General features: G+C 41.3%; 1 protein-coding gene across 5 annotated transcripts in view; it reads right to left on the bottom strand.

Annotated features, from left to right (window-relative positions):
* Positions 1-9,106: 9,106 nt before the first annotated feature.
* LOC124798621 (COBW domain-containing protein 1-like) overlaps positions 9,107-13,156 on the bottom strand; it is a 524,248-nt gene continuing 520,198 nt past the window's right edge. For all 5 annotated transcript variants that reach the window (XM_047262102.1, XM_047262099.1, XM_047262097.1 and 2 more), the window contains one exon: positions 9,107-9,290. In XM_047262102.1, the coding sequence (XP_047118058.1) occupies positions 9,196-9,290 (95 nt within the window). In that variant the 3' untranslated portion in view covers positions 9,107-9,195. The remainder of the gene's footprint in view (positions 9,291-13,156) is intronic.

Raw genomic sequence — 13,156 nt, 5'->3', positions numbered from 1 at the left:
GGTATTCTTTTTGAATCACCCTGTATTTTCATTCTTTCTATTCAGTTTAATAGACAGTAGATATTTACCGAAGTTACGTCAATACAACGTAGCCAGTTCTTTCTTCTTTCACTAAAAACTTTTAAAGTATCAGGAACTACCTCAGATGGAAATGAATTTCTTGTCAGCATATAGCATTGGGAAGGATTCAAAATATATTTCCGTTACATATGGAAGTCTACGTAGTACTTATTTTAAAACCTAATTCCACGACCATGACGGAGCTCACCATCTGCAGAATCTTTAACAGGACCGATTGCGGACCTTTAGTGTAGAGCTGATTGGAGGGTCTGAATCAGAAGCTCAGACAGTTCTGCAAGCGTGTAGTCTGCTAGTGACATGATGTGCACACGAGGGCAGGCCTGGGAAAAATTGGTATAATAGATGAAAATTGTCATAGCTGTGTTGGGAAAGAACGCAAGTTTGAAGCACTAATAGAAAGCACCGAAGCAGAAATCGTCATTGGTATTGAACGCTAGATAAAGCTGGAATTAACTTTAGCCGAAATTTTTGCCAAGGACCTAACGGTGTTCTGTGTGGATCGATTAAAGTCAGTTAGTGGTGGCGTGTTTCTTGCTGTTAGATGCACTGTAGTTTATCTTGTAGTGAAATTGAAACAGATAGTAGGTATGAGTTTGTATGGACTGAGTTTGTACACGACAGCTGGTTCCTTTCACCATCCCCCGATTTAGATGGTATACTTGCTGAAAGTTTCAGTGAAAACTGCAGCCTCATTTCCAATAGGAACCTATCTCATACACTCATAGATGATGGTGACTTCAATCTACCCTCGATATGTTGGTGAAAATTTGTTTGAAATGGTGGTTATCATAAACCTCGTCTGAAATCGTACTAAATGCTTTCTTCGGGAATTTTTTGAGCAATTACTTCCCTTGCGCACTCGCAGTGTATATTGTTGCGAAAACTTACTCAACGTCTTGGCAACAAATAACCCCGAGCATCTTGACGGATACAGGGATTAGTGACGACAAGATCCTTGCAACGAGGCTGACTACCGTAACATCCAAATCCACAAAAATAAAAGCACAATATATCTATTTAAAACAGCAGATAAACATTTGCTTGACGTATTCCTAAAAGACAAGTTTTCATTCCTTCCAAATTAACATTGTAAGCGTTGATCAGATACGGCTTTAATTCAAATAAATAGTAAATCGGAACTGAGTGTTTCATACCAAGGAAATTAGTAAGATATGGAACAGATACACCTTTGTACACAAAAGAAGTCTGGACACTGTTGCAGAGGTAGCGCAAAAAGCATGAAAGATTTAAAAGAACTCAAAATCTCCCATCCGGTGATATTTTACAAAAGCTCGAAATTTAGCGCTGTTTTCAGTGCAAGAGCTTTACACAGTTCCCACAACGAAACAATATCTCGAAGTATGGCAGAAAATCCAGAGAGATTCTGGTTGTGTATAAAGCACACCAGCGGCGAGGCACAATCAACACCCTCACTGCGCGAAAGCAATAGTAATGATATCAATGACAGTGTTATTAAAACACAGTCAGTAAACACGCTTTTCAGAAATTGCTTTACCAAAAAAGACATAGTAAATATTCCAGAATTAGAATCAAGAACAGCTGAAAAAAGGAGATACCCTCAGTGTAGCGAAGCAGGTTAAGTCAATAAGGGCAAATCTTCTGTTCCAGATTGCATACAAACCAGTGTGTGCGCTGATGAAATCGCTCCATTTTTAGCAGTCTCATAAAAAACCGCTCGCTCGTCAAAAGATCCGTACCAAAACACTGGAAAGTATTACTGGTTACAGTGTTAGATGAGAGAGGAAATAAAAGCAAGCCGCTGAGTTATACCGATATTGGTGAAATCGATTTGCAACTCATACTGTGTTCGAACACTATGAAATATTTAAAAGAAAATTATCTATTGGCACGTAAGTCAGCAAAGATCTAGAGAATATAATTCTTGTGAAACACAGCAGGCTGTTAATTTACATGAAGTAATGAGGGCTATCGACAGGGGCTCTCAAATTGATTCCATATTTCTAGATTTGCAGAAGGCTTTTGATTGAATCCTTGCAAGCGACACACTGCGTGCCTACAATGTGAGCAGCTTTCTTAAATTATTTGCGGATGTGCTCTCTCTTACCATCTATGAGGTTATCAGAAGATCAAAACAAATTGCAAAATTTAGACAAGATATCTGTATGATTCGATGATTCGAAAAGCGGAAATTGATCCTAAATAATGGAAAATAAGAAGTTCCCCAGATGAGTACAAAAAAAGAATCTTTTAAATTTAATTTAAACGATAGATCACAAAAAGTTAAATATTTTACATTCAACCAAATACCTAGGAGCTACAGTTACGAACAACTTAAATTGGAACGATTACGTCGAAAATGTTGTGGGGAAGGTGAATGAAAGACTAAGTTTTATTTACATAATACTTACAATAAGTAACAGATGTACTAAAGAGACTGCCTACACTGCGCTTGTCCGCTTGTTCTGGAATACTGCTGCGTGGTACGGGATCCTTACGGGAGAGGACTGACGGTAGACATCGATAAAGTTCAAAGAAGGAAGACTCCTTTCGTATTATGGCGATCTAGCAAAGAGAGCGTCACGAATTTGACATGCGAGTTGGGGTGGTAGTCATTAGAATACAAGCTTTTTCGTTACGGCGGGATCCTTTCACGAAACTTCAATCACCAACTGTCTCCTTCGAATGCGAAATTATTTAGTTAGCTCCATCTGCATGTGTAAAAATGATCATCATAATAAAATAAGAGAAATTAGAGCTTACACTAATAGATTTAAAGGTTCGTTTTTCCCATGTCTACTCGAGAGTGTAACGAAAGTGGTTATATGAACCCTCTGTCAAGCACTTAAGCGTGAACTGCAGAGTTGTCATGTAGATGTAGATCACTACATTTGCATTTGTTGTTAATTGTATTGCCAACAGCGTAAGGAAAGTCAACCGATGTCTGGGGAACGGGGTGACTGTGGAAAGGGGGGAGGGGGGGGGGGACACACCAAGTGATATGTCCCTTGTGTGGTGATGTGTTCTCGAACCAGCCCTGGAACTACCGGAGGCTCTTCTCCACCGAACTCTAGCAATGGTCAATGGCTGTTCATAGTCCTCGATCCTGGTCAGTTCCTTCCTCACTTCCTCCAAAGGTACCCGAGGGACACATACCTCGGTACCTGGATATTTATTGAAATGTTCCTGGTGCATACTACGCAGTTCCAGCAGTGAGTGTCGTAAGTTTTTCCAGTGTACTCACCACTAAACCCTTACCCCCTCCTCTCCATGAAAATGCTTCCTACAAGACTGGCAAAAAATCCTCCATTCACTAGACTATGACAGCTTCCACACTTTTCACTCATGATGAAAGTAATTTAGAAAGACGAATTAAGATGACTGACACACACGTCGAGTTGCTGCACTACACCGGGCAAAATGAGGCCTCACACGATATTAGGAGGTATCCCATAACTTCTGTCACTTCAGTATATAATGACAGAAAAATGAGTTAGTAGTTGCATTGTTTTAAAATAGTTTGTGTTTGCTACGTTTTAGTTTTTTGACCTTTATAGCTTGGAAAATTTATAACTAGGCTGTGTTAGACCAACTTTGGCTGCGTACGCTTTGCCAGCATAATAAATCTTGGGAATCTCCTGGGATTTGCTGCCGAAAATCGACATGAATCGGTATTTCGACTATCCATTTGACCACTATCTTCAAGAGAGACGCTGCTGGTGAGCCCCACTGAAAAATGATGCCATGGCCTTTTTTCTTTTTTCGCATTTTCATTCTTTCCCCGTAAGGGGAACGTCGGTTGGTTTGAAGGCATGCAGTGCACTTTTCTGCAAGACGTATACCAAGGCTGCAAGCCGTCGTGCTATTTAGGCCCCCATACCGTACATTGCACATGTGCTACTGCAGAATCGGCTTGTGACACCGCCTGTAGCAGTACACCAGCACCAGTAATGTATCGTAATCAAAAGACTATCCTCCCTTTTGGGTCAGCCGCACAAAAGAACGTTGTGTTTTGTTACGAGACAGTACAGGGTTGCGATGTCCTGTTAAGACGGAAATGTGTTGATGCAGAGTGACTTCCATCCTGCACAGCGACAGATTTACAAATGACTTCGTGCTACAACTCATTTTCTTACGTGTTCCAGGTGTATACTTCGTGTGTGTGTGTGTGTGTGTGTGTGTGTGTGTGTGTGTGTGTGTATGTGTGACGGTACGGCACACGTGTCAGTTTCTCTATAAACAAAACATTATCACCATAACATTTACACCTTTCATATAAATGTTGGTTTGCAGATATTAACGGATATATCATATGCTTACATGGTTAAAAGTTTCTTGAACGAACACCATCTATATAAAAAATTGTGTGAAGTACCTTCTTTTTCTGTTATTTATTTTTTAACCAAGGGGAAAGAATATCTACTAGTTCTGATACACAGGAGGAAGGATTTCTTTCTAAAAAGATGATACTGATTCACATCACGTCGACGACGATTCTTAAGGCACTGCGAATATTTTCTGCTAGTCTTACAGCAAAATTAACTGATGAAGTATTGTACACTGGTCCTCCTCCTACGAAAAGAAACATCATGACATCTGATATATAAGAGGACCCCTTCGAAGCTGTTTCCACGGGGAATATGCTGTTGCCTTTAATGTTTCCAATAAATACCTGCCTTTTTTTCCGTCAACCAAATTTAACGTCCTGCTCACAAATCAGGGACTGCAGTGCTAGTCCACATCATCTCTACAGAACTCAGTCGTTTGAAATACACTCAGTTTATCACTCAACTCACTATAAAATTACAAACAGTTCCCAAGGCATCTATCTGATCCACGTGGGTCCATATGAGCGCCACAACGTTTATTGCAATTCATCGTTCCACAATAAATAGCTGTACTGGCCGATGTACCACTGATGGCGTTGTTTGCAGGTGTCGAAGTACCGCGTGGAATTCCTTGGCAATAGAATGGTCATGAAAATCAGCGCGAATCGTTTCTCAACAGATAGTTTAACCACCCAACTGCGAAACTTGCGAGTATGCGACAGGTGCCTCTCATTATACCCTGTATGTAGGACGTTGTCAGTTCTTAGAACCAAAATGTAAATAGCAAACACGTGATAGATAGCCAATGGGATTATTTGCTCTAAGAGTAAGTTCAAGATTTCGTCAAGTTTCTCTTTTTGGATGCAATGTTGGAAGCTATGAAAGTATGCATAACATTTTCATCAGAGTTCTATTCATTTTAACAAATAAATTAGCGACAAGCATTAGGCATTAAAAAAAACTTTATCAGTCTTCGTAAACAAAATGTGGCTGCTGGAAGTTGATTTCGTTTGGAATTATATATATACAAGTAGCCTTTTGGCCATGGCTTCAACCACATATGCATATGGCACATATATTGCATACAGCTTTCCCACGCTCTCTGTCCATCTCGTCCTCCCCCTCTTCCTTTTCTGTCTGCTCACTACCACTCTCATTGTCCATCACCTTCCTACACCTCCCCATCGTATCCTCTCCTTCTGAACATCTCCTCTTTCCCCCCACTCCACACATCTCCTCCAGTCCCTCCCTTCGTCCATCTAATTCTTCCCCCATTCCTCTGTCCATATGCTCCTCCCCTTATCTCTGTCGATCTCCTCCTCTCCTTTCTCTGTCCATCTCATCCACTCCCTTCTCATTATTCATCTCCTGTTTCCACTTCTCTGTGCCCTGGAATGCATTGTGATACTAGCTGCGAAATGTGCCAGTAATGCAGGGTAGTGTATACACAGGCATTGCAATTCTTTTTCACCCCCACCCCTTCCAGACAATAAGTAGTATGTATACCAAATTTGGTTGAAATCGACCCAGTGGTTCAGGTGAAGACATGAATCATACACAACTACGCAAATACATCAATTTATATGTGCACGAGCTGAGAACCCAGCATTGCCCAGGTAAGTATTTATTCCAGTCTTCAATTAGTCCATCTCCTTCTTCCCCCTCTCCCTGTCCATCTCCTCCTCTCATTTTGTCCACCTCCTCAACACCCTATCTCTGTTCACGTCCTCCATCCCCCCCTCTGTCCATCTCCTCCTGTTCCTCTTTCTGCCCATCTCCTCTGTCCCCTCTCTGTTCACGTGCTTCTCTCGCTGACTAATTACATCTCCTCTCCCTTCCCTGTGCCCAAATCTTCCACCCCCCTTTCTCTGTCCATCACCATCTCTTTCCTTACTTCGCCCATCTCCCCTTCTTCCCTCTCTCTGTTCATTTCCCCGTCCCGCTTTCTCTCTGTCCAACTCCTCCTCCCCTCTACCTGTGTCCATTTTTTCCTCCCCCTCCTCTGTCTGTTCGTCTCCTCCTACCCCTTCCCTCTCCACATTAGCATCTCCACCCCAGTAGGATGCTGATGGTTCTTATTCCCACAGTATTACCTTCCACAGCTTAACTAATACATGTACCAAATTTGGTTGAAATCTTCCAGGGGTTAAGAGAGCTTTTTTTCCTGTGGCTTTGCCCATGTACACACAAGTCATACATATTTAACATATTAAACAAGTATTTGTACATATATTTCATTTGTCTCTCTAGCAAATTTCACTCTGTAGTTCATTTTTACACATCTCAGTGTTTATGTCATCGTATCCCCTGCACTGTGTGTCAGGCAATGATATATTTTTGAATATCTTTTCAGAGACATATGTGGATACTGTCTGCAAAATGTATCAAAACTACAGTTAGTAGTAAAGACATAATAATTCCAAACGTCATGCATGATGTGGCAGTTTTTGCGAATCTCAGAGTTTATGATGTAGTATCACCTGAATCTTTCATCAGGCACTGATATACACTGACCAGCCAGAACATAATGACCACCAACCTACCACCCATATAAACCCATCCAGGTGATAGCAGCATCACCTGGTATGGAGCAACTGCTAGTCAGACACATGCATGGTGCATATAATACCAGTGAGCATGCTATGAGTAGAACGGGGGAGGCTTGAGATCCATCTGAGTTTTGACTGAGAGTAGATAGTGATGGCCCAGAGGCACAGCACGAGCATTTAAGAAACTACACAACTTGTCGGCTGTTTGAGAAGTGCAGTGCTGAGAATCTTCAACACATGGCAAAACGAAGGTGCAACCACATCCAGACATTGTGGGGTTGGGCGGCCACCCCTCATCACAGATGTTGAACATCATAGGCTGGACAGAGTGGTCTAATACAACAGGCGGCAAACTGTGGCAGCATTAACATCAGACTTTAATTCTGGTCAGAGTACTAGTACATCTGAAACCACAATGAACTGAACATTCCTAACAATGGAACTCTGCAGCTTATTACCCATGTATGTGCCAATGTTAACACCATGACATCGACAACCATGACCGAAATGAGAACTTAGCCATTGGTACTGAATGTTGGCACACTGGCATCTGATGAATCCCAATACCTTCTTCATCATGCCAATGGAAAGGCACGAATCTGTTGTCTTCCAGGACTGAATCCGGCATCACAACTAATTACCCCCTCCCCAGAATATATGGGAATTAGGTGACTTGCGTGTACAATGTGGTGTCAACTTGTCCTTGATACCTGAAGTACAGGTCAGAGACAAGCTGGCGGCGGCTCCAATACGTTCTGGGGTACATTCACATGGGAATCCATGAGTCCAGTGGAGATCGTTCAAGGCACCATGATGGTCAAGGAGTGTCATACACTGGTTGCAGACCACGTACACCCCTTCAGGATTATCATGTTTTGCGATGGCAGTGGCATTCTTCAACAAGATAATGCGCCATGTCACAAGGCCAGGAGTGTGATGGAGTGGTTGGAGGAACACAGGGACGAGTTCCAGTTGATGCGCTACACCCCAACTCACCAGGTCTAAATCTGACTGAATACATCTGGGATTTGACTGAATCTGGCATCACAACTCATCACCCCCTACCCGGAATTTATGGGAATTAGGTGACTTACGTGTACAGATGTGGTGTCAACTTGCTCCAGCGACCAACCAAGGCCTTATTGCTTCCATGCCATCACACACTGCTGTTATGCATGCCAAAGGTGGATATACCAGATACTACATAAGAGATCATAATGCTATGGCTGATCAGTGAAATTTTGATGGTACATTCCGTGGTATATGTGAACACTGTCTGCAAAATGAGTCATGAATACAGTTTGTAATAAGGAAGTAATAAATTAAAATATCATGTTTCATGCTGCAGTTTTAATGCTCAAACAGCAGACATGTAATATTTGATAACTTTTTCCTTTCTCCATTTGGGTAGGTTGTCAGCGAGAAGAAGTTCCATAAAGGTTTGAAATCATGTGTAAAGTTCGTTGCAAGTCACTATGTGCTCTCATTCTCAAATACTGGCCGGATGAATTATAGTTTTCGGCAGATCATAGGCTACATGGCTTCTTTGCCGCACCCTCACCTCCGACATTGGTGGGTGGTTCTTTCCACATTAGCGATACGTTCCAGATAGTATGTGATATGTGTAATAAGTTTAGCTGAAATCGGTCCATTGGTTCAGGAGGAGATGTGGAACATATACACAGAGTGTAACAGGTCTAAGTGCAGATATTTTCTATGTGGTATCTTAATATGTACACACATCAGTGGTTAGTTTTTTTTCTCTGAATCAAACAGTTTTCCCAAACATACCTCACAAACTCTGACTTGACTTTTCTGCGTGGTCATACTGTACCACTAAGTGGACTATGCTTGTCAGTATATACTAAATGTTTTCCATGCGTACATCCAAGCTTCAACAACTGACCTGCTGCCCAGGGGAAAATTAAAATTAATGGCATGCACTTGCCACATGTACGTGGAAGGTACTAACCAACCTAATTTGTTACAGCTATAATTATTAATCTGTAAATAACATGAACACTGATGTAATATTGTTCAACACACCATCTTCAGTCATCAACAGTAATTTATGCACTTATACCTGTTGCGACCTATGTGTACATGCCTACATATATATACACCTATCTTTATAATATGTGTGGATGTGACATAGATTATAAGCTACACTTGCCATAAGACCACTTTATTAACAACACACGGAGTTGATTTGTTAACAAGATAATGTACAAAAGAAGTTTGCGTGTCCAGATATCAGCTTAGGTACAAACTCCTTCTTGGCTGTTACCATCGACGGCGGCTACTACGGTCTGGTGGAACAACTGCTCGATAGCCGATCTGTCCAGGTTCCGCCCTGCAACAAAATAAGCACTTATGAGTTGAAACTCATCCAGCTATCGTTCTCAAATGTCTGGAACAAGTTGCGAATTAGTATCATGTAAAATCTGGCTCTTTAGGCAGCCCTTTTGTCTTTAAAGGTAGTGCAAAGGCTCCAAACAGGATTCGTATTTTGAGTGGTATCAGTAGGATTTCCATCTCCATACAGTGCAGAAGCAACTTCGATTAGAGTGGATGAAGTAGAGCAGACAGAACATAAATAAATCAGCATAGTTGGGGATTACAGCAGTTTTGAATTTTCGAAGTAGCTACTCCTCAAATCCCTACTTGTTCAAAGTAGCTCTTCCCCAAAGACTGAACGGAACTAAAGATATAATTTAGACATCTGAGATGTGCTATAGAATGATGTTGAAAATTCGATGGGCTGCTAAGATATGAGGCGATTTTCTGCAAAACTGGCGAGGAGAGGAACACGTGAAACACTCTGAAAAGAAGAAGGGACAGGATCATAGAACATGTGTCAAAACATCACGACCTGTTGAGAGTAAAAAGGGTAGGGGTTGAAAGGTATTCGAACAGTCTCAAACCATGGAACATCCTGGCAGATTAAAACTGTGTGTCGGACCGAGACTCGAACTCGGGACCTTTGCCTTTCGCGGGCAAGTACTCTACCAACTGAGCTACCTAAGCACGACTCACGCCCCGTCCTCACAGCTTTACTTCTGCCAGTACCTCGTCTCCTACCTTCCAAACTTAACAGAAGCTCTCCTGCGAACCTTGCAGAACTAGCACTCCTGAAAGAAAGGATATTCCGGAGACATGGCTTAGCCACAGGTAGGTAGGAGACGAGGTACTGGCAGAAGTAAAGCTCCTACCTTCCAAACTTAACAAAAGCTCTCCTGCGAACCTTACAGAACTAGCACTCCGGAAAGAAAGGATATTCCGGAGATATGGCTTAGCCACAGGTAGGTAGGAGACGAGGTACTGGCAGAAGTAAAGCTGTGAGGACGGGACGTGAGTCGTGCTTGGGTAGCTCAGTTGGTAGAGCACTTGCCCGCGAAAGGCAAAGGTCCCGAGTTCGAGTCTCGGTCCGGCACACAGTTTTAATCTGCCAGGAAGTTTCATATCAGCGCACATTCCGCTGCAGAGTGAAAATCTCATTCTGGAAACATCCCTCAGGCTGTGGCTAAGCCATGTCTCCGCAATATCCTTTCTTTCAGGAGTGCTAGTTCTGCAAGGTTCGCAGGAGAGCTTCTGTTAAGTTTGGAAGGTAGGAGACGAGGTACTGGCGGAAGTAAAGCTGTGAGGACGGGGCGTGAGTCGTACTTGGGTAGCTCAGTTGGTAGAGCACTTGCCCGCGAAAGGCAAAGGTCCCGAGTTCGAGTCTCGCTCCGGCACACAGTTTTAATCTGCCAGAAAGTTTCATATCAGCGTACACTCTGCTGCAGAGTGAAAATCTCAATCTCAAACCAGTCAGAAGGCTGATGGAAAAAGAAATAGTATACTATCAGGTAAATATGGAGCTGTAGATTATGTCGATATGGTTACGAAATAGACATGATGGCAATGTGTCATTGTGTATGAACCTAACTGCAATATTTATCGTATTAATTCCAATTTTATAGCTTAGCCAGTAGTTGGCACACAGAGAAGAGTGCTCTCTTGAACACCATCTTCTTCTCTAGTTCACATATGTTTCAGAGAGTAACAAAAGAGAGTAGTAACAAAATGGAGAATTTTCTTGAAACTTTTGTGGAAAACGTTTCTTGCATGAAGTGTACATTTTTATAAAGAAAAGCAAGCAATTTATATAATTTCGTGATTGATTAGTGAATCGAAGTCGATCACAGCACCTAACAACAAACTCTTTGAACTTGAACAGAATTTTTGTACTACGTGAAGTCCATTTTTCATGAGACATATTTATGATAACAGTACAATACTGCTGATTCCGTTGATACAACACAAACTTTCTGAATTTGTATTTTAGGATTCCTGAAAGAAACGCATATTTCAAACCCTGAAACTATTTTAATAAGTTCACCCTTGTTATGATACCATAAACAGAGGATAATTAGCAACTAAAGACCATTGCAGGGAAATATGTTTTATGGGGGACCAACTTATTTAACTAATTCGAAAATTATACCGCATATTCTTTAAAAGACTGTTTTGAAGTGTAACATTTATTCAGCAGACACTGGAAGACAAAAGATAATGATTTGCAAATGAAACTGCAATCCGACCGATCAGCTGATTTAATATCATTAAAATATAAATCAAAATGTTTAATCATCTGTAACTTCAAACATATTACAGAGCAGAATGTAAAAGCAGGTTTGAATGAGCACGAAAGTTCCTTTAAGATGTGACACTTTAGCCATAAATTCCCAGACCATTTAAATTTTGTAAAAAATGTGTTTTTTTTCTAAGATGGCAAACAGATTGCAGGGCATAACAGTGGGATCAAGTTTTGTTGCTAACACATTAACACACATTCAAACAGAATTAAAATGCAACAGAAATGTCGACTTGATTTTGAGATATCACATCCCATAAGTGGTGGGGACGTCAAGTGTAACTTCAGAGTGAGTCAGTGTTGTGGCATGTCACAAAGATGCACAGTACTTTTGTTCTTGTGAAATCCAACCATATATATGTTGGCAACGGTGAGTAAACATGACAGATGATGTCCACGTGCGACTTCAATCATTTGTTTGATTTATCAAGATTCACAATTCACATGGGTATGAAACTTGACTGCCCAAATGAACTTTAGGACCAGTGATTTGGAATCAACCGCGGCCAACAAAATAATGATATTAACTGATGAAATACACAGGCTGGATTTGTGGTGTTCTGGTGCTACACTGAACTGAGGCTCTCAGTTATTACTCAATCCCAAGTGTGATGCCCAGAAGTCTACTGTCGATGATGATTCTACCACCTGAGCTCGGTAACGGACTGGAGTAGAGAGACTTACAAGTCAATAGGCAAGCCGATGAAGCGAATGCCGTGGTGTATTGGCTGATTCCTCTATGTGGAACACCAACACATGTAGAAATTCTACTTGTGCCTGTTGAAATGGTACACTTTGCCAACATAATTATGTCTTCTAATTCAACAAAATTCAGTTGATTTGCACATTCAAGTGACATATAACTGATGGACACTGTACCAGCCTCGCGCAGTTTACTGAAGAAAGAAGTAAACGCTGTTGAATCTGATACTCTGCAGTTAGGAAATAGCTTACCGTATGCTCTACAGTTCCCACTGGAACATCAGTACACAAATACCCTATCGGCATACTCATCATTTGTAAACACATGCGACATGGTTAATTGATACAGTAGCATTGGCCAACAAGTCACAACCACAGTCACAGTTGAAAACTTCAATGACATAAACTAAAACATAATTTCAACCTTATCTTCAACAATAAAATGACAATCCAGAATAAACCCTTAGTAAATGGTACAAAGAATGAGACATATGAAGAAAGTAAGAAAAATGTTCATTATTTCGAAAGTGATCGCTATTACTGTTCATTTATCGCACTGTGAGACAAGGCAATTAATGTCGTCATGGAAAAATGTTTGTGTTTGCCAATGGAACCATGACTGTACCCAGGCATGCACCTCATCGTCCGAAGCAAATCATTGGTCACGGATGTCTTTCTTCAGGCTGCAAAAATATGGAAGTCGCATGGGGAAAGATCGGGACTGTATGGAGAATTTGTAAGGGCTTCTAAGCGAAACTTCTGCGGGTCAATTGAAACAACCTTGGCAACATATGGGCACACATTGATGGTCTCGACACACAGTGGGATAAATTTATTAACAGTTATGGCGATTACTTGTGAAATAATAAGCAGTTTAATTA

This window comes from Schistocerca piceifrons, chromosome 5 (genome assembly GCF_021461385.2).
Source record: "Schistocerca piceifrons isolate TAMUIC-IGC-003096 chromosome 5, iqSchPice1.1, whole genome shotgun sequence".
NCBI lineage: Eukaryota > Metazoa > Arthropoda > Insecta > Orthoptera > Acrididae > Schistocerca > Schistocerca piceifrons.
The sequence above is the reverse complement of the archived record's forward strand: the minus strand, read 5'-3'. Positions and strand labels throughout refer to the sequence as shown.